Source organism: Emys orbicularis, chromosome 12, assembly GCF_028017835.1.
Source record: "Emys orbicularis isolate rEmyOrb1 chromosome 12, rEmyOrb1.hap1, whole genome shotgun sequence".
Classification (NCBI taxonomy): Eukaryota; Metazoa; Chordata; order Testudines; family Emydidae; genus Emys; species Emys orbicularis.
The window spans coordinates 38,647,062-38,671,922 of record NC_088694.1 but is presented as its reverse complement, the minus strand read 5'-3'; the positions used below and the strand labels follow the sequence as shown (position 1 = coordinate 38,671,922).

Below are 24,861 nucleotides of genomic sequence, written 5' to 3'. Positions count from 1 at the left end.
TCTTAGCTTCAAGGATGACCTAACACCTTTTTCCTGGAAGTCTCTATGGATGCCAGGGAAACAGGGAGCCCACAAGCAAGTTCTTTTGGTTTTCAAGACATATTTTTGCTTTTCAGAAACTGCCCATGGCAACGGCTTCAGTAAAAAGTTTCATTTTTGGCGGGGAAAAATTAGTTTTCAGAAACTGCTTCCAGCAAACCGGCTGCTTTTCAGTGACGCCTCTGGGGGCACAGCACAAATGTTCAGTTTACAAAACCTGCTGATGTTAAAACAAAATGGTAAAACAATGGCTATTAACCAGGATGTTCAGGGATGGTGTCCCTAGCCTCTGTTTGTCAGGGGCTGGGAATGGGCGACAGGGGATGGATCACTTGATGATTTCCTGTTCTGTTCATTCCCTCTGAGGCACCTGGCATTGGCCACTGTCGGAAGACAAGCTACTGGGCTAGATGGACCTTTGGTCTGACCCAGTATGGCCGTTCTTGTGTTCTTACGTTCAAGTTTTCGTCAAAATTTTCAGTTTGGGGGGGGGGGGGAATCCGTTTTGGGGAAAGAAAGACTTTCCGATTTTCCTAGGACTTAGAGAAAAGGAGGGTGGTGAAGCACTGGAATGGGTTACCTAGGGAAGTGGTGGAATCTCCATCCTTAGAGGTTTTTAAGGCCCGGCTTGACAAAGCCCTGGCTGGGATGATTTAGTTGGGGTTGTTCCTGATTTGAGCAGGGGGTTGGACTAGATGACCTCCTGAGGTCCCTTCCAACCCTGATATTCTATGATTCTATGAAAAGATTCTGAATTTCCCTAACAAACCAGATATGGTGGAGGGAAAATGTTTGCCACAACTTTATGGTTTATGGGCTTTTCTATGAAAAACTGAAATACATCAATTTCTCCAGGATGCTGTTTGGTTTGGAACAACGCTGGGTGGAGAACTGCCGACCCGCTCTAGAGAGTGATATTGCTGTACCAAGGGGTTTAGGAGCCTAAAGACAGAGTGGCGCCTCATTGGCCCTTAGACTTGCTAAGGCCTGTCTAGGCACCTAAACCCCTTGCTACGTCCTGTCCCAGGCATCTAGTACAGCTGGGTAGCAAAGGGAGGGGGGGATCCAGGGGCTACAGCAGAGATCCGTGGAGTATGGGGTGGCCCCCCTTTACCTCTGGCGCCCCCTGCTGCTGCAGTGCCTCGCCATCCAGCTGCACAAGGTACAGCACTTTGCAGTGCAGATCCGGGAGGGCCGTGCCTGGCACCGTCAGCACCTTCCCCGGTTGGAGCTCCCCGCTGTGGCCTGCAGCTCCCAGCGCCCTCTCGGCCAGGGCCTGGACCTCCTGAGGGCACCACTCCAGCCCATCCGTCTCCAGCACCACCGGCAGCACCAGCACATCCGTCTATCCCCAACACAGAGCCAAGGAGCATGAACAGACGCTTGGGGGCTCACCGCTCCCCTCTCTGGGCCTGGGGACAATGGCCCGGGGGGCTCCAAACAAGGTGAGCCCTAGACAGACCATCTTCTTACAGAGCAGCTGGGAGAGAAGGTGCCAGGGATAGAACCCAGGAGTCCTGGCTCCCAGCCCCCTCCCTGCTCTAGCCACTAGACCCCACTCCCCTCCCAGAGCCGGGAGAGAACCCAGGAGTCCTGGCTCCCAGCCCCCACTCTAACCAAGGCACTGACTTTCTGGCTGGCGAGGGACTCGCTGACCACCTGGGTGCGGACTCTCTCCTGGGCCCGGAGGACATTCCCCAGCAGCTCCTGCGGGTTCTTGCCAAGCGGCCACCGCTTGGCACATGCCCTATGGAAGGTGGCCACCAGGGCCCCATCAGCGGCCACCACGGAGATGCTGCTCAGGGGGGCGGCAGGGCAGCCCCGGGCGAAGGTGTCGATGGCCTCAGCCACGGCCTCCACCAGCCACGCGCTTTCCGAGTCCACACAGATGGCCACAGAGGTGACCTGCATCCGGGCCGCGGCCTCCAGGGTCAGCAGCACCGCCCCGGCTGCCAGTCCCCCGGCCCCCGGCGGGGAGCAGACTTCCAGGCGGGCGTGAGGAGCCCCTTGCCGGCTCAACGCCCTCCGGGTCACCACGCTGGCCCCGCTGTCTGGGCCGGACTTGCCACCCAGCCTCACCACGGCACCCGCCCGGATCCCGGCGCCGTCTCCCTCCCCGAGGCATAGGCTGAGCCCTGGGCACGGCCGGAAGAACCGGCCCACTGAGGGCACTGCCCTGCCCACCAGGATCAGCAGCTCACTGATGGCCACTTTGGCAGCCAGCGCTGCCTCCCGGGGGCCAGAGAGGGCCAGGGTGCCAGCATCCCCCTGGCAGTGCCCACTGGCCATCACCTGCCAGAGGGAGGGTGCCAGGACCCCCGAAAGCTGCTGCCAGAGGTCCATCTCTGGCAGTGTAATGAACAAGGTCTCTGTGCATCGGGCTCCCAAGGGAGCTCCCTGTGGGCCCCGGTGGGTGGGTCTCAGCTCTGTCCTCGCCACAGGCCCCTCAGGGCACAGCTTGGCCCTCTCCCCTGCCTTGGCATCGCTGGTGGGGGGCTGGAGGCACCGCCCAGTTCTGCCCCCGAGGGCCACCGGCGCACCAAGCTTGCTTGAGAGTTGTCCCCAGACGGCCAAGACGGGTCCCATAGTGGCCTGGAGTGCCCAGCAGGTCGACAGCGCAGCCCGCAGCAGCGCAGAGGGGCCAGGAACGGCTCACGGCCCACGCCTGGTCTTGGAGCTCTGCTAGAGACAGCGCCGGGTGGTGGTTAGAGTGGGCACCAGCAGACTGGACTCCTGGGTTCTATCCCTGGCTCTGGGAGGAGAGTGGGGTCTAGTGGTTAGAGCGGGGGGGGGCTGGGCGCACGAGGAGAGATGTCCCCTCCACAGGGTGCTGGCCAGCCAGTGCCGCCCCTGCCCTGGGCTCGAAATGGGTGGCTGGTGCCAACCCCAGTGCTGTGTCTGGCCCTTGGCTGTGCCAGCAGCCCCCGACAGATGATCCACTGCTCCATGGCCACCAATCCCCCTCCATCCCAGGCGCTCCCACCTACCTGCTGCACCAGCCTCTGCCCTCACAGCCCCCTCTGCGGGCTCACACTCCTCCGACACCTCCTTGGCCCAGGCCCAGCTGGGCAGAGGAGCTGCCAGGGCAGATTGAAACCTCCCTGGGCGCCCGGCTGGGGAGTGAAGGTTCCCCCGCCCGGGTTTCACTTTCCATTCCTCCCCAGTGCCAGTGAGTTTCATGCTCATGGGTGGGGCAGAGAGGCTTTGGCCCCAGGAGAAGCCACACAGCTGAGTTGGAGCTGGAGAGGCCAGGGGCTCTGGGAAGCCAAGTGGAGGGATTGCCCGCTGGGCTGGGCACATCCAGAACAAACCTGGGCAACGGGCCCAAGGGTGTAGCTGAAATCTGTCAGCAGAGCGACTCACAAACACCAGCCAGATCTCCTTGTGCTCGGAACTGAACGCTGATCTCCGCCCCCCCTTCCCCCCAACCCAGGGTCAATCTGGAGTCACTCCCAATAGCAGTGGGGACAGGGCTGGATTCTGCTCCCAGAACCCTGGGGTCAATCCGGTGTCACGCCCTACCTGCAATGGGGTCACTCCACTGGAGTCAATGGGGCCAGGTGCCCAGGTGGTGGACTGTGGCCAGTGCAGCATTGCAGCCAGCAGGGTGATGCTGGTTTGCACCAGCAGCTGGCCAGCCGCGCGTACTGGGGGCGTTTGGGGGGGGGGTTGCCCTGGGGGTGGGGGACAGAGAAGGAAGCTGGGGCAGTCAGATGGGGGGAAGTCAGCTTGGCAGTTGCAGGTGGATGGATCTCCGCCCCCCCTTCCCCCCAACCCAGGGTCAATCTGGAGTCACTCCCAATAGCAGTGGGGACAGGGCTGGATTCTGCTCCCAGAACCCTGGGGTCAATCCGGTGTCACGCCCTACCTGCAATGGGGTCACTCCACTGGAGTCAATGGGGCCAGGTGCCCAGGTGGTGGACTGTGGCCAGTGCAGCATTGCAGCCAGCAGGGTGATGCTGGTTTGCACCAGCAGCTGGCCAGCCGCGCGTACTGGGGGCGTTTGGGGGGGGGGTTGCCCTGGGGGTGGGGGACAGAGAAGGAAGCTGGGGCAGTCAGATGCGGGGAAGTCAGCTTGGCAGTTGCAGGTGGATGGATGTGCCAGAGCTGGACCGGATTTATTGCCCACAACCTGGGGGAGGTGGGGGTCATTCTATCTCTTTGCAGTGTTGTATGCGGCTGTTCCGCATCCCAGCGCCGGACAAGCTATCCCTGTGCAGTGTTATATGTGGCTGTTCCCCAGGTGCCCCACCCCAGAGCTGGCTGCATCTCAGAGGCAGGTGCCCCATCCTCTCTCCTGGGCTACATTCGCCACACCCACCGCCCTCCACACCCAGCAGGCAGGACCCAAGGAGGGGGCTATCAGCCAGGCTCAGAGGGAGAATTTAGGGCCATTGGTGTCACTGGGATCTGGGGCAGCCCTCTAGCATTGTCCCCTCCGGGTATCATGTGTGGACCTTAGAGGCCATCAGCCAACGCCGGAGATTCATGTGGTATTACTCTAATGCAGGAGAGGAGAGCCCGTAGATGTTAGGGGGAAATCAGTCCGTGTGACCTGTGGAACTCACTGCTTCTTGTGTCTGGGACGGTGGAGGAGCAGGGTGCAGACCGTGTGTGGAAAGGGGCTACGCTGAGCAGGAATCACAGCCCACCAAGCCACCCTGAGTCCCCCGCGCTGTCCCCTTACCTGGGCTTCCTGCATGAGGGTGGTTCACCCCATGCTGAGATGCAGCTAGCTCTGGGTTGGGGCAGCTGGGGAACAGCCGCACATAACACTGCACAGGGGTGGCTCACCTGGCACTGAGATGCAGCTAGCTCTGGGTTGGGGCAGCTGGGGAACAGCTGCACATAACGCCACATGGAGATTCCCCAGGTCAGGAATTGGAAGAGATGGTCTGGCTGGGTTCTGCCCGCTAATTCAACTCCCGCTCCCGGCCACATGGGGCATTTCATTTGCTTCCCGAAAGGTCTTTGAGCCCCGTCTGAACTGCTCGCTGGGTGCAGCTTACATCTCCCTGGAATAAATCTTCGCCAAGAGCCCCGGGCAGATCTCCGCCCAGGGGCAGGTTTCAACTTGCAACCTCCATGCCATGGTGGCCCCTGGGAAAAGCTTGGGAATGTAAGAGAAGCTGGTTTGGGGGGCCTGCAGCTCAGGCACCGCCAGGGCAAATGGCCTCAATTGGGCTCATGCACCAGACCCAGTGTCCCCAGGAGATGCGCCAAGGCAATGGGGATTCGAAAGCTGCTCTGAAGCGGAGCTGGCACCTACCCCAGCCCCATAGGCAGCGATCTGGCTGGGTAGCCAGTGACCCCTCCCTCCAGGGACCCCCGCAGCTCAACCCACAGGGAGGCAGATTGGGGCTCAGTCCGGCTGCCCCGGTCCCCGGGCTCAGCACCCCTCAGGCCCAGCGCCACCTTGGGTCCTGGATTCGGCCCGGGGCACAGCTCTGGTCTCAGGGAAGCTGGTTTAGCAGGAGGCGCCAGTCCCCTGCACCCATGGCTCGCCCAGCGCCAATCCCTATGTGGGGGAGGGAATTAGGTGGCTCAGTGACCTGGGGATGCCCTGAACGGCTGGTACTCTCCCTGCCCCCAGGTATGGGCACCCTCACGGCCCTGCTCCTACGTAACCCATGTCCCAGACTCCTCTGCACCTCACCTTCAAAATCCACTCTAGGCTTTCGGATCCAATGGAAGTTGAGGATGGGCACCAAGACTCCTGGGTTCCATCTCAGCTCTGGGAGGGGAGTGGGGTCTAATGGTTAGAACACGGGGGGGTGCTGGGAGTCAGGACTCTTGGGTTTTATCCCGGCTCTGGGAGGGGAGTGGGGTCTAGTGGTTAGAGCAGGGGGCTGGGCGCCAGGAGTCCTGGGTTCTATACTGGCTCAGGGAGGGGTGTGGGGTGTAGTGGTTAGAGTGGGGGGCTGGGAGAGTTGGCATCTCCCTTCCAGCCCCTGTGCTGTTACTAAATCCCACCCCCAACCTGCAATGTGAAGAGGGGTGTCCTGGAAAGACATGCCCTAACCCTAATAGGGAAGTGGCCAAGAACTATCACTCCCAGCATCCCTGCTGCTGGGGGGCTACTCCTCCCAGCATGCCGTGGGTGGGCTAGGCTGGCCATTAACCCTTTGTTCACCGCAGCCCAGAGGGGTATGGTTTGGACAACAGGAAGAACTGTGAGTAGTGACTGTCCTGCGCTGCCGTCATCTCCCTGCACACACACCCAGCTCTCCGTAATCCGGGTCTACACGGAGTTCAGGCCGCTTGGCAGCAGGTCGTCCCTTTGCAGAATGCTGAAGCACGTCAAACGAAACCTGGCCACAGCAGGAAACACACCGTTAAGGATGCCTGCATCACCTTAACTCTGCCCTCATTCCGTGACTCCCCATGAACACAGGTAGTGCAGTGCTCCTCCACCAGCCCCGCAGTGGCTGAGATGCACAAAGCTCTTCCCCTCCTTTCCCAGCCCCTTCGTGCCCCCAGGAGTCCTGGAACATGGTGAAGGGACCAAAAGCTTGCCCACCCCACCCTTCTTCTGGCCCCCTGGAGTGGGCCGTTGCAATGGGGGTTATGTGGCTGCAGTCCAGGCGGTGGGCAGCCCCACGCTAGCGGGTGGCAGCAGTTGTTGGTGAGATTAGGATGGTAAATTACCCGAAAACCCAGCCGAGCACGGGGACTTCAGGGCCCTTCGACAGGCAGGCTGAGAGGAAAGGGCACGGGGGTGGGGGGGCAGAGAGGGGTGAAGGGGCCCCCTGGATCCCAGCACACACATGTGGGAGGCAGGGAGAGGGGCTTTGTCCCACCTAGGGGCTGGGCCCCTCAGATCTGGGCGCACGCACAGGAGTGGGGAGCATGTGGGGCTGACAGTTGCCCCTGCTCCTGTTCTCCCCAGTGTCCCACCCCCAACCTCTCTCCCCTCCCCTGCCACCCTTCCCCGTTTATTCCCCTCCCCTTAGCCCCCTCTCCTCGCTGCAGCCCCGAATCTCTCTCCTGCTGTTTCCCACCCCCTGCCCCCAATGCCCCTCCCCTCCCAGGAACCACTCACAAGGTGATTTTTCCCCAAATACTTTGGGGAGTGCAGGCGGGGTGTGTGTGTTGGGGTGCAGTGGCAGAGCTGGGGATACAGGGGTGGGGGGTGCATGAGGAGAGCTGGGGTGCACTTGCAGGGCTGGGATACCGAGTGGCTGGGCGTGCAGGGGCAGAGCTGTGAAGTAGGTTGGGGTGTAGCCAGGGGCAGATTTGTGGGTACAGGGTCTGGGGGTGCACAGAGAGTTAGGGGTGAAGAGGGGCTGGATGCCCTGGCAGGACTGGGATACAGAGGGGCTGGGGGTGCAGGGGCAGATCTGGGGTACAAGGTGTGGGGGTACCTGGGGAGAGCTGGGGTGCACTGGCAGGGCTGCGATACTGAGGGGCTGGTGTGCAGGGGCAGAGCTGGGGGTACGGGGGTGCAGGGGATTGGGGTGCACGGGGAGCTGGGGATACAGGGTCTGAGGGTGCATGGGGAGAGCTGGGGGTGCACTGGCAGGGGTTGGGGTGCAGAGCAGCTGAGGGTGCACTGGCAGGGCTGGGATACAGAGGGGCTGGGGGCAAAGGGGCAGAGCTGGGGTGCAGGGTTGGGGTACATAGGGAGAGATGGGGGTACAGAGATGGGGGATGCAGGAGATTGGGGTGCACGGAGAGAGCTGGGGGCGCAGGGCCATACACCCTCCCCCTCTCCCTGCGCAGGAGCGGGGAGGCCCCGCGGGGCATGCTGGGAGCTGCAGTCCCGCGCGGGGCATGCCGGGAGCGGTAGTCCGGCCCGGGAACACTGGATCCGAGCTGGGTCCCGGCGGAGCGCGGCGCCCCCTGCGGTAAGAGCTGGGCCGGGCCAGAGTTGGGGCGGAGGCGGCTTCGGCTGCTGGGCTCGAAACCCAGGAGTCCAGCCCCCTCCCCCCCAGCCACTAGACCCCCCCTCTCCTCCCCACCCTTCCCCGGGCACAGAACCTAGGAGGCTCCCAGGCCCCCAACGCCCCCCCCCCCAAGATACTAGTCCCCACTCCCCTCCCAGCGCTAGGCTCGGAAGCCAGGAGTCCGGGCCCCCCCCCGAAACCACTAGACACCCCCCCTCCCCTTCGCTTTCCTCCTGGAGCTGGGATAGAACCCAGGAGTCCGGGCTGCCAACTGCCCCACTTAACCCACCCCACCCCACCCCGAGTGGCAACAGGCAGCCTGGGGCGCTGTCCATCTCCCTGGTGTTTCTCCTCCCGCAGGTGCCGGGACGTGGAGCAGGATGGCCCAGGGGACCCCTCCTGTGATGTTGACCCCGGCTGGGCTGGCGGCCCTAGGATGCCTGCAGCAGGGTGGAGCCAGTGCCCCCCAGCAGGAAGGGGATGGCGACAGCGGGCACCGGGCCAGTGGAGATGTGGGGCCGGATGTGTGGTGGGAAGAGGTGCAGGGAGACACGGGGACGCTCTCAGATCTGGGTGGCAGAAGGATGGGGGACCATGGGGGCCAGGCCATGGGGGAGGAGGAGCAGACAAGAGCCGGGGGACAGGCTGTCCCGGTGCGCCCCCGGCGGTACGGGTGCAGCGTGTGCGGCAAGGCCTTCTCGCAAAGCTCCACGCTGATTGTGCATCGGCGCTCGCACTCAGGCGAGCGCCCCTACACCTGTGAGGAGTGTGGCCGTGCCTTCGCCCAGAGCTCGGGCCTGGCCAAGCACCGGCGGGTGCACACAGGTGAGCGCCCCCACCCCTGCCCCGAGTGCGGCCGGCGCTTTGGCAAACGCTCCAACCTGGCAGTGCACCTGCGGGCCCACACCGGTGAGCGCCCCTTCCCCTGCCCCGCCTGCCCCAAGGCCTTCGCCCGGCGCGCCGACCTGGCTGTGCATGGCCGCACCCACACCGGGGAGCGGCCCTACCGCTGCGCCGACTGCGGCAAGGGCTTCAGCACTGGCTCCAACCTGGCGCAGCACCGGCGCACGCACCAGCCTGATCGGCCTTACCGCTGCGCCCAGTGTGGGAAGGGCTTTCCTGGCAGCTCGGAGCTGCTGCGCCACTGGCGCTCCCACACCGGGGAGCGGCCCTACCACTGCGGCATCTGCGGCCTGGCCTTCGCCCACAGCACGGTGCACCGGCGCCACCAGCGGGCCCACCTGGAGGAGTCGCCCTACCGCTGCGGAGACTGCGGGCGCAGCTTTGCCCAGCGTTCTGACATGGTGGTGCACGGCCGCACCCACACTGGCGAGCGGCCCTACCGCTGTCCCGACTGCCCCAAGGCCTTCGCCCAAAGCTCCCACCTGGCCACCCACCGGCGCAGCCACACCGGCGAGCGCCCGTACCGCTGCCCTGACTGCCCCAAGGCCTTTGCCCAGAGCTCGGCCCTCACCGTTCACCGGCGCACCCACACAGGCGAGCAGCCCTACGCCTGCGGCGAATGCGGCCGACGCTTCCACCGCAGCTCCAATCTTATCCGTCACCAGCGCACCCATACGGCCGAGCGCCCCTTTGCCTGCCCACAGTGCGGCCGACGCTTCCATCGCCGCTCCAACATGGTGGTGCACCAGCGCACCCACTCCCGGGCCAAGGGGCTCTGCCCGCCGGCTGCCAGGGACTCTGCCCGCTGGGGGGCCTTGGAGACAGAGAGCCCTAGCACTGTGCCCACAGCCACGGGGACTATATAGCCCTGCCCTGGCCTTAGAGCCCCGCTCGGATGCTGTTCTGTGCTCTCCTCAGCCCGTGCCGGGCGCTGCACCCCCAAAAGGCCCTCAACGAGGCGGGGCGAGCGGAAGGCTGGCAACGACCTGACAGGGAGAGCGCTTGGCATGGCCCCTTCGCCCATCCGTGAGGCCCAGCTGCAGCAGCAGCAGCGAGACAAAGTAGGCTGGGAGCTCAAGGGCCGCGTTTGCACCTTGAGAGTGATTTGCCGGGGAACTGCCCCCTCCATCGCTGGGCGCTGTTACAGCCAGACCATGCTGGGAGCCAGGTGCTAGCTCCACCACCAGATAGGGGCTGGCCACTGGGATCTTCGCCAGCTCCCGGCTCTGGAGTTCAGGGCCCAGCTACCGCTGGAAGGAGGATGAGGATGGTCTGCAGGCTGCATGTGGGGAGGAGGGAAAAAGCTGGGGCTGATGCTTCTGTTTTGAAATAAAGCATTTGTACCCTTTTGCAAGACGATCCCCATTTCCTCAGGGGCCCTCATCCCGCTGGGAAGCCACCCTCCCCAATGGTAGGTGGTGTCCCACCCACACCTGGGCCATGCCCAGCCTGTCCCAGCATGCACTGTGAGCATAATGCTCTCCCCTGGTCCGTAGCGCCTAGGTGAGAGGAGGCAAGCTGAAAATCTTGGGGGAGGGGAAGAAAATAATCTGCGGGGGGGGGGGGGGTAGCAGAAGGGTCCATAGCTGGGGCAGTGTGAGGGGGGGTGGTCTGTAGGGGCTTTCTGGGCCAGCCTGAAATAGGCTGGATTAGCGAAACAGCCCCAGTCCTGGTCTGGATGAGCATAAATAACCAGACTGGGGCCATCTATACAGAATCTCGGGGACGGTTTCAGTGATCTGAACTGGGCTAGGAGTCCCTGTGGTCCATATGGGACTACATCGGCCCAAGCAGGGGGCTTCATAGATTCCAAGGCCAGAAGGGACCATTGTGATCTTCTAGGCTGACCTAGTATCTCACAGGCCAGAGAACCGTCCCAAACAATTCCTGGAGCGGGTCTTAAAACATCTGAGCGAGATTTAGAAATCATCAGCGATAGCGAATCCACCCGGTCCTTGGGACATTGTTCCTGTGGTTAATTACTCTCCTCGTTAAAAAGCTATGCCTGATCGCATGGACCAGATTGGATTGGGATATATGGCCTGGCATATGTCTGTAGGGGTGAGATGGCTTTGTTCTGTAAGAGCCCACAAAGGGGTGCTGGTCAATATGGGATTATATGGCCTGTGTGGAGGGAGGTCAGATACAAAAGGGTTTGGAGTAGAATGCTCTGAATTGGGTTGTGAACCCATATAAGGGGTTGGGGGAAGGGTCTGTATAGAATTACCTCCTGGTCTGTACTGGGATATATGACCTGGGGTAGAACAATCCAAACCTACAAAGCTATATTGCCCTGTTGTAAATATCTGTCACATCCAAAGGGGGAACAAGTGAAGGTCGCAAGGTCAATCACTGAAAACGTAGCCAGCGGCTCAATGCGGACTGTGTCACCCTACAGCCCTAAGAACAGTGTCCACACCCCGGGCGCCCTGCCTTGTTCGGTTGCACGGGACAAACAGCAGGTCAATATCTTGGGTTGGCCTCCTTGGTCGGTGGGCGGCCCTGGGCCATATTCACAGACTGGTGAATGGGAACGGGGGGGGATTATCCCATCTGACAGGTGGTTTGCATGGCTTTGTGGGGCAGCTGCAGGGCCCATACAGGTCTATATGGCCTATGGCAGGCTGTGAGGAGGATGCAAGGCCTATACAGGCTGTACTGCTCCTAGCAGGAAGCAAGGAGGATGCAGGGCCCATACAGGGCAGCTGTGCAGAGGGTTGTACAGCCCAGGAGGGCTGAGCGAGAGCAGAACCTCTCAGGCTCATCGGCTATTGGGAGGTTGCAAGCCCTCATACAGTCCTGTATGGCTGGGGGGGGAATAGGAATTGGCTCACTTTTGGAGAGGTAGCACATGTTTAACCAGGGGATATATAAGCCTCCCAGACACTCTGTTCTATAGAAGTGACGGTGAGCAGGCGATGCAATTCGCGGCATGTGCCGCGGCGTATGCAAATCGCACCCCTTTCACGTCTTCACGCGAAGTGGGGATCTAGGGGACGCGCGGCCGGCTCCCGCCCCCCCATACTCCCAGCATGCACCGCGACCGCTATGCAAATGAACCGGCTCCGCCCGCTAATTAGTGTCGCCGAGCGGCGAGCCCCGTGTGTGTCTCACATAATACCATGCTAGCCTACCCGCTAGGGGCGGGGCTCCGGCTCCTCCACGCCTGCGACCGGCCAGGGCAGGGGACGGGGCTAATGCAAATGAGCGATATGCAAATGAGGATGGGCTGCGCGAGAGTTCGGTACCCGGAACGTTCCCTGGAGCGTGGGCGGGTGGGAGCCGCCGCTGCCAGGTGCGGGGAGGGGAACCCTAGGGGGGTGCAGTGGGGGAAGGGTGCAGGGAGAGGTTGGGGTGTAAGGGTGTGGGGGAGCAGGGGAGTAGTGAGGGAGGGGTTCAGGGGGCCTCTAGGGGGTGCAATAGGGCGGGGAAGCATTGGAAGAGGTGCAGGCGTGGTTGGGGGGTGCAGTGGGGCTGGGGTTGCAGTGGGAGAGGTTGGGGGGTGCAGTAGGTCAGGGTTACAGTGAGGGAGGGGTGCAGGGGGACCCTAGGGGGTGCAACAGGGCTGGGGTTGCAGTGGTGGTCTGGGGGCATGCAGTGGGGGAGGGGGTGCTCTGGGAGTCCCCGGGGGTGGGGGTGTTCTGGGAGCAGGGAGTGAGGGTCAAGGGGGGAAAACGCGAAGGGTTAGGATATTGCATTGGGGGCGGGGGGCTGTGGGGGACGCAGTGGGGCCTGGAGCTGTTGCAGAGTCCCAGCCGGGGAGGGAACTGGTTCATGGAGTGCTACGTAGATCATGGTGGGATGGTCCATATAAGGCTGTGTGAGTGGGCAGGGAGGAACATGCTCATTCATATAGGGCTGTGTGGCCCTGGGGATCTGCTGGTACATACAGGGCTGTGTGGATCTCCATAGGATGGTCTGTATAGGGTTATATGGTCGAGGGGGGGAGGGGGGTGCTGATCCATACAAAACTGTATGAATTGCTGTAGGCTGGTCAATATAGGGTTATATGGCGGGGGGAGGGGGCGGATAAGAAGCTATATGGATTGCAGTAGAATGGCCCATCTGGGGCTCTATGACCTGGGGGTGTGGGGTTGTGCTGGTACATACTGGGCTATATGGATCTTGGTAGGATGGTCTGTATAGGGCTATATGTCCTGGGTGGGTGCTGGTTCTTACACAGCTGTATGGATGGCAGTAGAATAGTCTGTATGGGACTATATGGCCTGGGATGTGTGTGTACTTTAATTTCAAAAGGGGGAACTATACAAAAATGAGGGGGTTAGTTAGACAAAAGTTAAAAGGTTCAGTGACTAAAGTGAAATCCCTGCAAGTTGCGTGGGCCCTTTTTAAAGACGCCATAATAGAGGCTCAACTTCAATGTATACCCCAAATTAAGAAAAACAGTAAAAGAACTAAAAAAGAGCCACCGTGGCTTAACAACCATGTAAAAGAAGCAGTGAGAGATAAAAAGACTTCCTTTAAAAAGTGGAAGTCAAATCCTAGTGAGGCAAATAGAAAGGAGCACAAACACTGCCAACTTAAGTGCAAGAGTGTAATAAGAAAAGCCAAAGAGGAGTTTGAAGAACGGCTAGCCAAAAACTCCAAAGGTAATAACAAAATGTTTTTTAAGTACATCAGAAGCAGGAAGCCTGCTAAACAACCAGTGGGGCCCCTTGACGATGAAAATACAAAAGGAGCGCTTAAAGATGATAAAGTCATTGCGGAGAAACTAAATGGATTCTTTGCTTCAGTCTTCACGGCTGAGGATGTTAGGGAGATTCCCAAACCTGAGCTGGCTTTTGTAGGTGACAAATCTGAGGAACTGTCACAGATTGAAGTATCACTAGAGGAGGTTTTGGAATTAATTGATAAACTCAACATTAACAAGTCACCGGGACCAGATGGCATTCACCCAAGAGTTCTGAAAGAACTCAAATGTGAAGTTGCGGAACTATTAACTAAGGTTTGTAACCTGTCCTTTAAATCGGCTTCGGTACCCAATGACTGGAAGTTAGCTAATGTAACGCCAATATTTAAAAAGGGCTCTAGGGGTGATCCCGGCAATTACAGACCGGTAAGTCTAACGTCGGTACCGGGCAAATTAGTTGAAACAATAGTAAAGAACAAAATTGTCAGACACATAGAAAAACATAAACTCTTGAGCAATAGTCAACATGGTTTCTGTAAAGGGAAATCGTGTCTTACTAATCTATTAGAGTTCTTTGAAGGGGTCAACAAACATGTGGACAAGGGGGATCCGGTGGACATAGTGTACTTAGATTTCCAGAAAGCCTTTGACAAGGTCCCTCACCAAAGGCTCTTACGTAAATTAAGCTGTCATGGGATAAAAGGGAAGGTCCTTTCATGGATTCAGAACTGGTTAAAGGACAGGGAACAAAGGGTAGGAATTAATGGTAAATTCTCAGAATGGAGAGGGGTAACTAGTGGTGTTCCCCAAGGGTCAGTCCTAGGACCTATCCTATTCAATTTATTCATAAATGATCTGGAGAAAGGGGTAAACAGTGAGGTGGCAAAGTTTGCAGATGATACTAAACTACTCAAGATAGTTAAGACCAAAGCAGATTGCGAAGAACTTCAAAAAGATCTCACAAAACTAAGTGATTGGGCAACAAAATGGCAAATGAAATTTAATGTGGATAAATGTAAAGTAATGCACATTGGAAAAAATAACCCCAACTATACATACAACATGATGGGGGCTAATTTAGCTACAACGAGTCAGGAAAAAGATCTTGGCGTCATCGTGGATAGTTCTCTAAAGATGTCCACGCAGTGTGCAGAGGCGGTCAAAAAAGCAAACAGGATGTTAGGAATCATTAAAAAGGGGATAGAGAATAAGACTGAGAATATATTATTGCCCTTATATAAATCCATGGTTCGCCCACATCTCGAATACTGTGTACAGATGTGGTCTCCTCACCTCAAAAAAGATATTCTAGCACTAGAAAAGGTTCAGAAAAGAGCAACTAAAATGATTAAGGGTTTAGAGAGGGTCCCATATGAGGAAAGATTAAAGAGGCTAGGACTCTTCAGTTTGGAAAAGAGAAGACTAAGGGGGGACATGATAGAGGTGTATAAAATCATGAGTGATGTTGAGAAAGTGGATAAGGAAAAGTTATTTACTTATTCCCATAATACAAGAACTAGGGGTCACCAAAAGAAATTAATAGGCAGCAGGTTTAAAACAAATAAAAGGAAGTTCTTCTTCACGCAGCGCACAGTCAACTTGTGGAACTCCTTACCTGAGGAGGTTGTGAAGGCTAGGACTATAACAATGTTTAAAAGGGGACTGGATAAATTCATGGTGGCTAAGTCCATAAATGGCTATTAGCCAGGATGGGTAAGAATGGTGTCCCTAGCCTCTGTTCGTCAGAGGATGGAGATGGATGGCAGGAGAGAGATCACTTGATCATTGCCTGTTAGGTTCACTCCCTCTGGGGCACCTGGCATTGGCCACTGTCGGTAGACAGATACTGGGCTAGATGGACCTTTGGTCTGACCCAGTACGGCCTTTCTTATGTTCTTATGTTCTTATGTGTACTGGTCCATACAGGCTCTATGGATTTCAGTAGGATGATCTGTATAGGGTTCTATGGCCTGGAGCGGTGCTGGTCCATACAAGGCTGTATGGATGGCAGTAGAATGGTCTATATGGGGCTATATAGCTTGGGGATCACAGTCTGTGGATCCCTGCCTCTCTTCTCTCTGCTCGCCAGCCCCGCTTGTCACTCCCAGGATGAGGCGGAAGCGGAGGGCAGCCGAGGCGGGGGGCGCGGGCCTGGCACTGGAGCTGCGCTGGGAGTGGCAGGACTCCGGCGGCACCTGGCATCGCTTCGTGCCTGAGCAGAGCGAGGTGCTGACACAAGCGGCCAGGTGAGTGCCCTGGGGGCGGGGGGGTGTCGTGGCTCGGGCTATGGTAGGGGAGTCACAGGCTCTGAGCCGTGTCCATCTCCCCCCAGGGCAGGGAAGCCCAGCGTGGCTGTGGGTTCCCGCGTGGACCTGCGGCGGATGGTGCAGCGGGATGGACAGATGGGGCAGGACAGATTTGTGGCAGCCGCTGTCCAGGACCAGGACTCCTGTGAGTGCCCAGGGCCCCCTGGCGGGGGGAGCAGTGTTGTCCCGGATGCCTGGGTCCCACGCCCTGTCCTGATCACTCCCCCGAGTTATGAGGCCCCCTAGGGGTCAGCACCCTGCTGTGCGGCCCGGACACCAGTGTCCTATGCCCAGTCGCCGTCACTGCCCCAGAGGCTGGGAGCTGTGGGGCCCCCAGGGGTGAACGCCCTGCTCAGCCACTTGGACACCTGGGTCCGATGCCCCATCACCATCACTGCCCCAGAGGCTGGGAGCTGCAGGGTTAGCGCTAGCAGGGAGCTAACAGGATGCCCGCGGCCCAGATTTCGTGTGGTGCTGGCAGGGGGACGAAGAGGGGCAGTGGCTGCCCTACCCTGCCGATACCTGCCTGGCGCTGGAGCGAGCGCGGCGCGGCGACGGGGGGCCCAGCCTAGAGGTGACGTTCAGCCGGACCCGCTACACATTGGACACGGCACAGATGACCCAGACCAACGTCAGAACTGGGTACCAGCGCCGGATGGAGCGGAGGGAGTCAGGTACTCCTGGGTTCTCTCCCTGGCTTTGTGAGGGGAGTGGGGTCTAGTGGGTAAAGCGGGCTTTGTGGGAAGCCGGGGGAAGGGGTTCAGGCTCCCAGGGCCCAGCTCCGGTTGGTGAGCAGGTCTCGGGCACCCGGGGCGGGGCAGGCCTCGCTGCCAGAGTGTAAGCTCCTTAGTCATTAATCATCCTCCAGGGAGCTGGGAGGAGAATCTGACGCCAGGCACAGCTGGGTCACAGCGACAACGCACAGGGTGGCTTGCCTGGTGCTGAGATGCGGCCAGCTCTGGGGTGTGGCACCCTCCCCCCCCCCGGCCCCCTCTGACCCATGGCCTCTCTCCACAGACGCTGTGGATGATGATGGGGGATCTGAGCCCAGCTCCGTCCCTGGCTCCTCGTCCCCCCAACGGCCCCCAGCGCCGAAGAGACCCCGGGATGGGGGGGCCAGCCCCAACCCCGGAGCCAGGGGAGAGAGCACAGGTGAGGGGTGGCGAACTACAGCACCCGTGGTCTGCCGGCCTCTCTCTGCCAGCTGTTTGTTCCGGCCCTGTTCTCTGGCTCTGCCCCCTTCCAATAGATTAGCATCTAAAACAGGGCGGGCAAACTTTTTGGCCTGAGGGTCGCATCAGGTTTGTAAATTGTATGGAGGGCTGGTTAGGGGAGGGGGTCATGGCCTGGCCCCCACCTCCTATCTGCCCCCCCACCCCCCGGACTCCTGCCCCATCCAACCCCCCCGTTCCCTGACGGACCCCCTGGGACCCCTGCCCCATCCATACACCCCTGCTCCCTGTCCCCTGACCGCCCCCAGACCCCTGCCGCCCCATGCAACCCCTCCTCTCATTCCTGATGGCCCCCCTGGGACCCCTGCCCCATCCAACCACCCCTTCTTCCTGTCCCCTTACTGCCCCCTGCCACCCCATCCAGCACCCCCCCTCCTGACTGCCCCCCCCCCGGACCCCTGCCCCCATTCAACCCCCTATTCACCCCTGCCCCCTGACCACCACCCTGAACTCCCCTGCCCTCTATCCAACCCCCCCCCCCCCCCCGCCCCCATACCGTGCTGCCTGGAGCACCGGAGGCTGGCGGTGCTACAGCCACGCCGCCGCCACTGCGCAGCACAGAGACCAGGTCAGGCCAGGCTCTGCAGCTGCGCTGCCCCAGGAGCTCACAGTCCTGCCGCCCAGAGCATTATGCTGGTGGCGGAGCGAGCGAGCTGAGGCTTTGGGGGGAGAACAGTGGTGGAGGGGCTGGGGGCTAGCCTCCCCGGGCCAGGAGCTCGGGGGCCAGGCAGGACGGTCCCGCGGGCCGGATGTGGCCTGCGGGCCATAGTTTGCCCACCTCTGATCTAAAAGGTGTGCCCAGGAATACCAGCTGCCCCTCCCCACCACACCACCCGCCTTGCTGCTCCTGGAGGAGTCACTTCGCATTGGTTCGTGCTCAGCCTCATTCTGTGCAGCCGCCGAGCGATCCGGGGTGCCAGGCGCCACCTTGGCATCACTTCCCCCTCCGCCAGCCGGCGTCGCCGACAAAAACGTCCTGGCTACAACGATTCCCCAGCGGCGATGATCTATCAGTTAGCCAGTTTTTAATCCGTGTGTCAGGCACTTTGTCACTAGCCCACAGCGCTCGGTTTTCAGTCGGGTCACACGGTGCCAAGTCGCACGGCATATAAAGTTCCCTGTATCGACGAAACCCGTAACGTCACCAACGGATGAGATCAGCTTTGTTTGTTTTCCGTGAAACCTGCCTGGCCTTGCTGAGGTTCCTGTGCTTTAACCTGGGATTGCTTGAATCCCGCGTCAGCTTTTGTGTTATTCTTCCCGGGCTTTTCGTCAGGCTAACTGGCCTAAAGCTACCCACTTGCGCCGCACTCATCCGCTCTTCAGGAATGTTCCCTCTATCCCGGGGTTGATTTCAGATGAATGCCAGCAGGTCAGAGATCATCTCGGCCAGCTCTTTTGCGACTCGTGGGTGCGAGTTAGGCAGCCAAGCTGATTTGAAAATGGGTGTGATTTATAAGTGCCTCCCCTATCCTGCGCTAGGCGTGCGTGACGTCGGCCTTGGACGCTGCTGGCTCCTCGTGGCTGCCTGGAGGCTCTGTTGTTCCTCGAGCACCAGGCCCTACCTTGGCTCAGGTCCCTGGGATCCCTGCACTGATATCTGTTAAACCCCCTCCCCACCCCCATTTCTGTCTGTCACCCCCAGAGGTCATCAAGACCCTGATTGTGAAGGGGAAGGCGCCGGTGGATCCCGAGTGCTTGGCTAAACTGGGGAAGGTAACGCAAGACCTCCTGCCCCGGGGGTCTCCAGTCCCCACCCCCCTGAACCAGCCAATGCCTGCCCTGGGGCGGGATTGGGGCCAGCGCCCCCTAGAGGGGAAAAGTCCCATGCCCCGTTCCCTGTCCCCTGAACCAGCCAGTCCCTGACCTGGGGCGGGATCAGAGCCAGCGCCCCCTAGAGAGGAAAAGCCCCACATCCCTGAGCCAGCCAGTCCCCACTGGGGTGGGATTGGGGCCAGTGCCCCCTAGAGGGGACTTCCCCACACCCCATCCCCTCCCAGGGCCGGCTGCAGCTCAGGAAGTGCCCATCTCCCCCCAGGCCCACATTTACTGTGAAGGGGACGACGTCTACGACGTGATGCTCAACCAGGTGAGTGTGGCGCTGTGGCACTCCTGGCCGGGGGAACCACCCGCTCAGGAGCTGGGGGAAGGGAGGCTGCTGCGGGCAGAGACCCCCCAGCCCTGTCCCTGACGCCCAGCCCCCCGTCTGTCCATCCGTCCCCCAGACCAACCTCCAGTTCAACAACAACAAGTTCTACATCCTACAGCTGCTGGAGGACGATGGGCCGCGGAGCTACAGCGTCTGGACGCGCTGGGGGCGCGGTGAGCGGGGTGGGGGCCATGGGGGGCTGGGTGAGTGTCGTGGGGCACTCCTGCATGGGGGAGGGAGCTGGGTGTGTGTGGCCAGGGGCTGGGGTGTGGCAGGGGGCTGGGTGCATGGCAGGGGTTGGGGGGGGCAGAGCAGTGTCCCCCATCACCACATCTGTCCTGTCCCTGCAGTGGGGCGGCCGGGCCAGCACGCGCTGGTGTCCTGCGCTGGGGACCTTGCCCAGGCCAAGGAGATCTTCACTAAGAAGTGAGTCCCCCCCCTCCCCCCAAACCCCTTGGAGCCTGCCCCCTCCTCGCCTCCCTCTCCGGTCTCTCCCCAGGTTCCTCGACAAGACCAAAAACCACTGGGCCGAGCGGTGCAACTTCCAGAAAGTGCCTGGCAAGTACGACCTGCTGCACATGGACAGCCAGCCCCCCGTGAGTGTGACACCCCCCTTACAGCCCCCCCCATACGACCTGCACGAGGACAGCTGGCCTCGTGACCCCCTACACATAGCCCCCTGCCCCATATTACCTGCACATGGATCCCGAAGCCCACGCAGGCCCCCCAGCTCGCGTGGAGAAGCAGTGGGCCCTGTGTCCCACCTCCATGGGAGCATTGCTGGGTGGCAGGATGGGGGTGCTCCGGGTACGGCTGGGAGATCCAGTAACAACCCCCCCCCCCTGCCCAGGCCGCAGAGCCGAGCTGCGCGGGGGGCCCCCAGCCCAAACCAGCCTCACGACTAGACCCCCGAGTGCAGGCGCTGCTGGGGCTGATCTGCGACCTGCAGGCCATGGAGGAGATGGTGCTGGAGATGAAGTATGACACCAAGAAGGCCCCTCTCGGTGAGCCCCCCGTGGGCGTGTGGGGGAGGGATTGGGGGTGGCGGGGGCCGGCAGATCTGGGCTGTGGTTGAGAGGGTTCTGGGGGGCAGGGGATCTGGGGGAGTCGGGGGGCCCCTGGGGGGTGCCGGGCGCTAGTGGTTCTGACCCGCTCCCCCCAGGGAAGCTGACGGTGGAGCAGATCCGTGCTGGGTTCCAGTCACTGCAGAAGGTGGAGGCGGTTCTGCGGGCCGGGGACACTGGACGGGCCCTGCTGGAAGCCTGCAACGAGTTCTACACCCGTGTGCCCCATGACTTTGGGTCAGTGCCCCCCCCCCCCGCTCCTCCCCCCGAGTGTCGCTCCCAGCATGCTCCGCCGTGCCGAGTGCCCCCCGCCTGCTCCGAGCACCTCCTGCCTAGGGTTACCAACTTTCTACTTGCACAAAACCAAACACCCTTGCCCCACCCCTCCTCTGAGGCCCCGCCCCTGCTCACTCCATCCCCCCTCCCTCTGTTGCTCACTCTCCCCACCCTCACTCACTCGCTCACTTTCACTGGGCTAAGGCAGGGGGTTGGGGTACAGGGGGTGTGAGGGCTCTGGGGCTTGGCCGGGTATGAGGGGTTTGGAGTGCAGGAGGGGACTCTGGACTGGGGCAGGGGGGGTCGGAGGGCAGGGGGTTGGAGTGTGGGGGGGTGAGGGCTCCAGCTGGGGGTGCGGGCTCTGGGGCAGAGCTGGGTATTAGGGGTTTGGGGTGCAGGAGGGTGCTCTGGGCTGGGATCGAAGGGTTTGGAGGGTGAGAGGGGGATCAGGGCTGGGGCAGGGGGTTGGGGCTCGGGGGTGCAGGCTCCGGGTGGTGCTCACTTCAAGCAGCTCCCAGAAGCAGTGGCATGTTCCTCCTCTGGCTCCTACGTGGAGGCACAGCGAGGTGGCTCTATGCACTGCCCTGTCTGCAGGCGTTGCCCCCGTAGCTCCCATTGGTCGGGAACCACGGTGCTTGGGGCGGGAGCAGCGTGCGGAGCCCCCTGGCTGCCCCAATGCCTAGGAGCTGGAGTGGGGACATGCCACTGCCTCTGGGAGCCGCGCGGAGCCTGCCTTAGCCCCGCTGTGCCGCCAGCCGGACTTTTAATGGCCCTTCCAGCAGTGCTAACTGGAGCTGCCAGGGTCCCTTTTCGACTGGGTGTTCCGGTCAGCAACCGGACGCCTGGCAACCCTACCCCTGACCCTCCAAGCACCCCCTACCCTGCCCTGCTCTGCCTCCTCGCTGGGGCTCTAGGTCCCCCCCACTCTCCCTAGGCCTGGCTCACTCTGCTTCTCTCCCCCCCCCCCCATACACACCCCCAGGCTTCAGCCACCCCCATTGATCCGGACGTGGCAGGAGCTTCAGGAGAAGGTGCAGCTGCTGGAGGTGAGCGGGGGGGCGGGAAATCTGTCCCTCCATCTCTCTGTCTGTCCATCCCCCTCTGACCCCTGACTTCCCCCCACCCCCCAGGCCCTGGGCGAGATCCAGATCGCCGTCAAGCTGGCGCGCTTGGAGCTGCATGGCCAGGAGCACCCGCTGGACCGGAGCTACCGCACACTGGGCTGTGAGCTCCACCCCCTGGAGCGGGACTCTGCCCACTTCCAGGTCGGGGGGCTGCGAGGGGCCAGCAGTGGGGAAGCTGGGGGGCAAGGTGGGTTGGGGAGCGGTGGGGAGCAGTGTAGGCTGGGGGGGCGGGCAAGGGGGGCAGTGTGGGGCTGGGGAGGCCAGGTGAGGGGGCAGTGACCAGGGGCATGTGGGGGGCGGGCGCTGAAAAGGGCCAGGCGGGTGGGGAGGGGGGCAGGGCTGGGGTTGGCTCACGCCCCACGGCTCCCCCCAGGTGCTGGAGCGGTACCTGCTCTCCACCCACGCGCCCACCCACCGTGACTACTCCATGGAGCTGCTGGAGGCTTTCACCCTGCGCCGGGCCGGCGAGCCCCCCTTCCGCGCCAGCCTGCCCAACCGGTGAGGGGCTGGGGGGCATCCTGGGGGCAGGAGCAGCTGGGGGGGCCCAGGGATGGGAACAGGTGGGTTTGTCCTGCGCCTGGTGGGTTACATTTGTGCAACCAGGCTGCCCCCCCTCCCCCTGGCTCTGTCAGCTCCCTCCCAGCATTGCCCCCCCCACATCCCTCCGAGCTAAGCGAACCCTTCTGCTTCAGTGCCAGGCACAGGGGAAACTGAGGCACACAGCGGCAGAGTAAAAGTGTTAGACAATTCACGCTTGGTCACAGGAGGAGAGTCTGGTGGGGCGGAGGTTGGATCCCAGCCAGTAAAGGGGCTGGGTACTGCGGGGAAGCGGGGAGGCTAGGCATGGGAGGGAAGGTTTGGGGGCTGGGAATGGGGCTCACCCCCCCCCCCCTTTCTTCCCCCCAGGACGTTGCTGTGGCATGGCTCCCGGCTGGGCAACTGGGTGGGGATCCTGAGCCAGGGGCTGCGAGTGGCGCCCCCTGAGGCCCCCGTCACCGGCTATATGGTGAGACCCCCCCCCCCCCCTTGTCCCCAGCTGCCTGCCTGTTCCCCCTCGGCCCTTTCCCAGCTCCCTCCCCCTCAGCTAGTCTAATCCCTCACCACCCCCCATCTCTCACCCCCAGTTTGGGAAGGGCATCTACTTCGCAGACATGTCGTCCAAGAGCGCCAATTACTGCTTCGCCTCGCGCCAGCGCGACGTGGGCCTGCTGCTGCTGTGCGAGGTGAGTGCCACCCCAGAGCGCGAGCCTGGCCCAGAGCACCTGGGTTCATGTCTGGCTCTGGAAGGGGAGTCGGGTCTTGGGGTTAGAACAGGATGGGGCTGGGTTCTCTTCCTGCTCTGGGCAGGACGCACAGGCAGCTGTGGACTTGGTGCCCCTCTCCCGTTGCAGGTGGCCCTGGGTGAGTGCCAGGAGCTGCTGGAGGCGAATGCCGAGGCCGGGAAGCTGCCGCCCGGGAAGCACAGCACTAAGGGGCTGGGGAAGCTGGCACCCGCTCCCACCAATAGCATCATGCTGTGAGTACCGGAGAGGGGGCAGGGCTGGCAGCCCATGGCACTCACCCTGAGTGACGGAGGCCCAGGGGGGACAGCATGAGCGGAAAGCTCTGCCCCCTGGCACGATGCCACAGTCCCCCCCCCCCCCCAGCCCCTTCGCTGCTGCTCAGTGGAGACTCACTTGGCCCCAGGAGAAGCTGGTTTGCGGGACTCTCCTGGGACCCCCCCAGTTTTTCATGCCCCCAGGCGAGACACTTAGAGCCAGCCTGGACCTTCAGGGTAGGCAGAGCTGCCCCCCCTCTGCCCCCAGGGAAATCCATGCCTGCTCCAGCCCCCCTCCTGTACCCCCCAACGGGCCGGTCCTGCAGCCCCCCCACCGTGGTTTGGTTCCAGGCCCAGAGGAGAAATAGCCGTGTCGCGTTTGAACAGCCCGGCGCCAACCCAGCTGCCAGCTCAGGGCAGGGGGTGAAGGCCGGCAAGGGGAGAACCCGGCCCGTGGGTGCAGGTCCTGCCCGCCCGCTGCAGCGAGTCAAGCAGAGCCAGGTGCTCGGCCCTCAGGGTGCCCCTCCCCAGCCCGTCACGGCTGCTGCTCGGTGCCAGCCGGCTGGGGGGGGCTCCGGGGAAAGAGCAGCAAACCTGTGCAGGCCAGGAGCCATGCATGCCTGGCGCTGCCCCCCAGAATGGGAGAGAACCAGGCATCTGGGGGGCTGACCTACCCTTGCCCTGACCTCCGCCTCATCTCCCCCCAGGGATGGGGCCGCAGTGCCGCTGGGCCCAGCCGTGGAGATGGGCGTGACGAACCCCCATGGCTACACCCTCAACTACAACGAGTTCGTCGTCTACGACCCGGGTCAGGTGCGGATGCGCTACCTGCTCCAAGTGCGCTTCAGCTTTGCCCCGCTGTGGTGACAAGCCCCCCCCGGTCGGGAGACACCCCTCTCCCCCGGGACTCCTGTGGAAATGGCCCTCTGGCTGCTTTCTACAGCAATAAATTTGGTACCAGCCCTGATTGCGCCCTGCTGCATTTCTGGCTGCAGCGTGCTGGGGGGTGTTTTCCCCCAATTAGGCTATGCCTAGGGCATGGGGGCTTGAGATACAATGTCGCGACCCTCTCGCCCTCATCCAGCCCCATGGACAGGCCCGAAGCAGTAACACAAAGGTGGGGGCCTGGGGCCTGATAGATCCCAAGTTTCCCAAGGGACTGGGCAGAGGGGACATGTCTCTGGCCTCTTAGCCCCCCCTTGCTCTGGGGGAGGGGCCAGGCCGGGACAGTTGAACAAAGGCCCTGTTCTTTGCAGCTCAGCGGGTGGCTTTATTGTGTCATTGCCGCTCACATGGATCAGGGTTCAGCCTCGTCCCCCCGCAGACAGGCCCACTCCAGGAAATAGACGTTGCCCAGGATGTCGCCCACGGCCAAGAGCAGCTGGGAGGCCGGACCAGGCCGGGCTTGCAGGCAGGAGACAGGGGCAGTGCAACGGAACTGCCCCAGCTGCAGAGAGAGAACCAGGGATCAGAGAGCCTGGGGCTGTGGGTGGGGAGTAAGGGGCACTGGCAGAGCTCGGGGGTGGGGAGCCCAGGGCTGGGCTGGCAGGGGGCTGTGGGTTGGAGTGAGAGGCACTAGCAGAGCTCGGGGGGGAGCCCAGGGTTGGGCTAACAGGGGGCTACGGGTGGGGAGTGAGGGGCACTGGTAGAGCTGGGGGAGCCCAGGGCGGGGCTGTGGGTTGGAGTGAGGAGCA

At 61.6% G+C, this 24,861-nt stretch overlaps 2 protein-coding genes across 2 annotated transcripts; both read left to right on the top strand.

Annotated features, from left to right (window-relative positions):
- Positions 1-8,305: 8,305 nt before the first annotated feature.
- LOC135886141 (zinc finger protein 501-like) lies at positions 8,306-9,694 on the top strand. Its single transcript, XM_065414011.1, has one exon. It carries the CDS (start codon positions 8,306-8,308, stop codon positions 9,692-9,694), a length of 1,389 nt encoding a protein of 462 aa, XP_065270083.1.
- A 5,894-nt stretch (positions 9,695-15,588) lies between these two features.
- On the top strand, positions 15,589-24,096 carry PARP2 (poly(ADP-ribose) polymerase 2). Its single transcript, XM_065414636.1, has 18 exons — positions 15,589-15,725; positions 15,812-15,930; positions 16,247-16,459; positions 16,803-16,937; positions 18,663-18,733; positions 19,056-19,106; positions 19,243-19,339; positions 19,517-19,592; positions 19,666-19,762; positions 20,017-20,170; positions 20,329-20,467; positions 21,489-21,552; positions 21,637-21,771; positions 22,004-22,128; positions 22,537-22,636; positions 22,755-22,853; positions 23,022-23,146; positions 23,875-24,096. The coding sequence occupies exons 1-18, from the start codon at positions 15,589-15,591 to the stop codon at positions 24,032-24,034; spliced, it is 2,097 nt and encodes a 698-aa protein (XP_065270708.1). The 3' UTR covers positions 24,035-24,096.
- Positions 24,097-24,861: the final 765 nt, after the last annotated feature.

Bases quoted from the DNA above. Each gene is read 5' to 3' on its own strand.
- LOC135886141 (XM_065414011.1), top strand. From the start codon at position 8,306: ATGGCCCAGGGGACCCCTCCTGTGATGTTGACCCCGGCTGGGCTGGCG.
- PARP2 (XM_065414636.1), top strand. From the start codon at position 15,589: ATGAGGCGGAAGCGGAGGGCAGCCGAGGCGGGGGGCGCGGGCCTGGCA. The intron at 19,107-19,242 runs GTGAGTGTGGCG...TCCGTCCCCCAG, and splicing joins ACGACGTGATGCTCAACCAG to ACCAACCTCCAGTTCAACAA. The intron at 22,129-22,536 runs GTGAGGGGCTGG...TCTTCCCCCCAG, and splicing joins CGCGCCAGCCTGCCCAACCG to GACGTTGCTGTGGCATGGCT.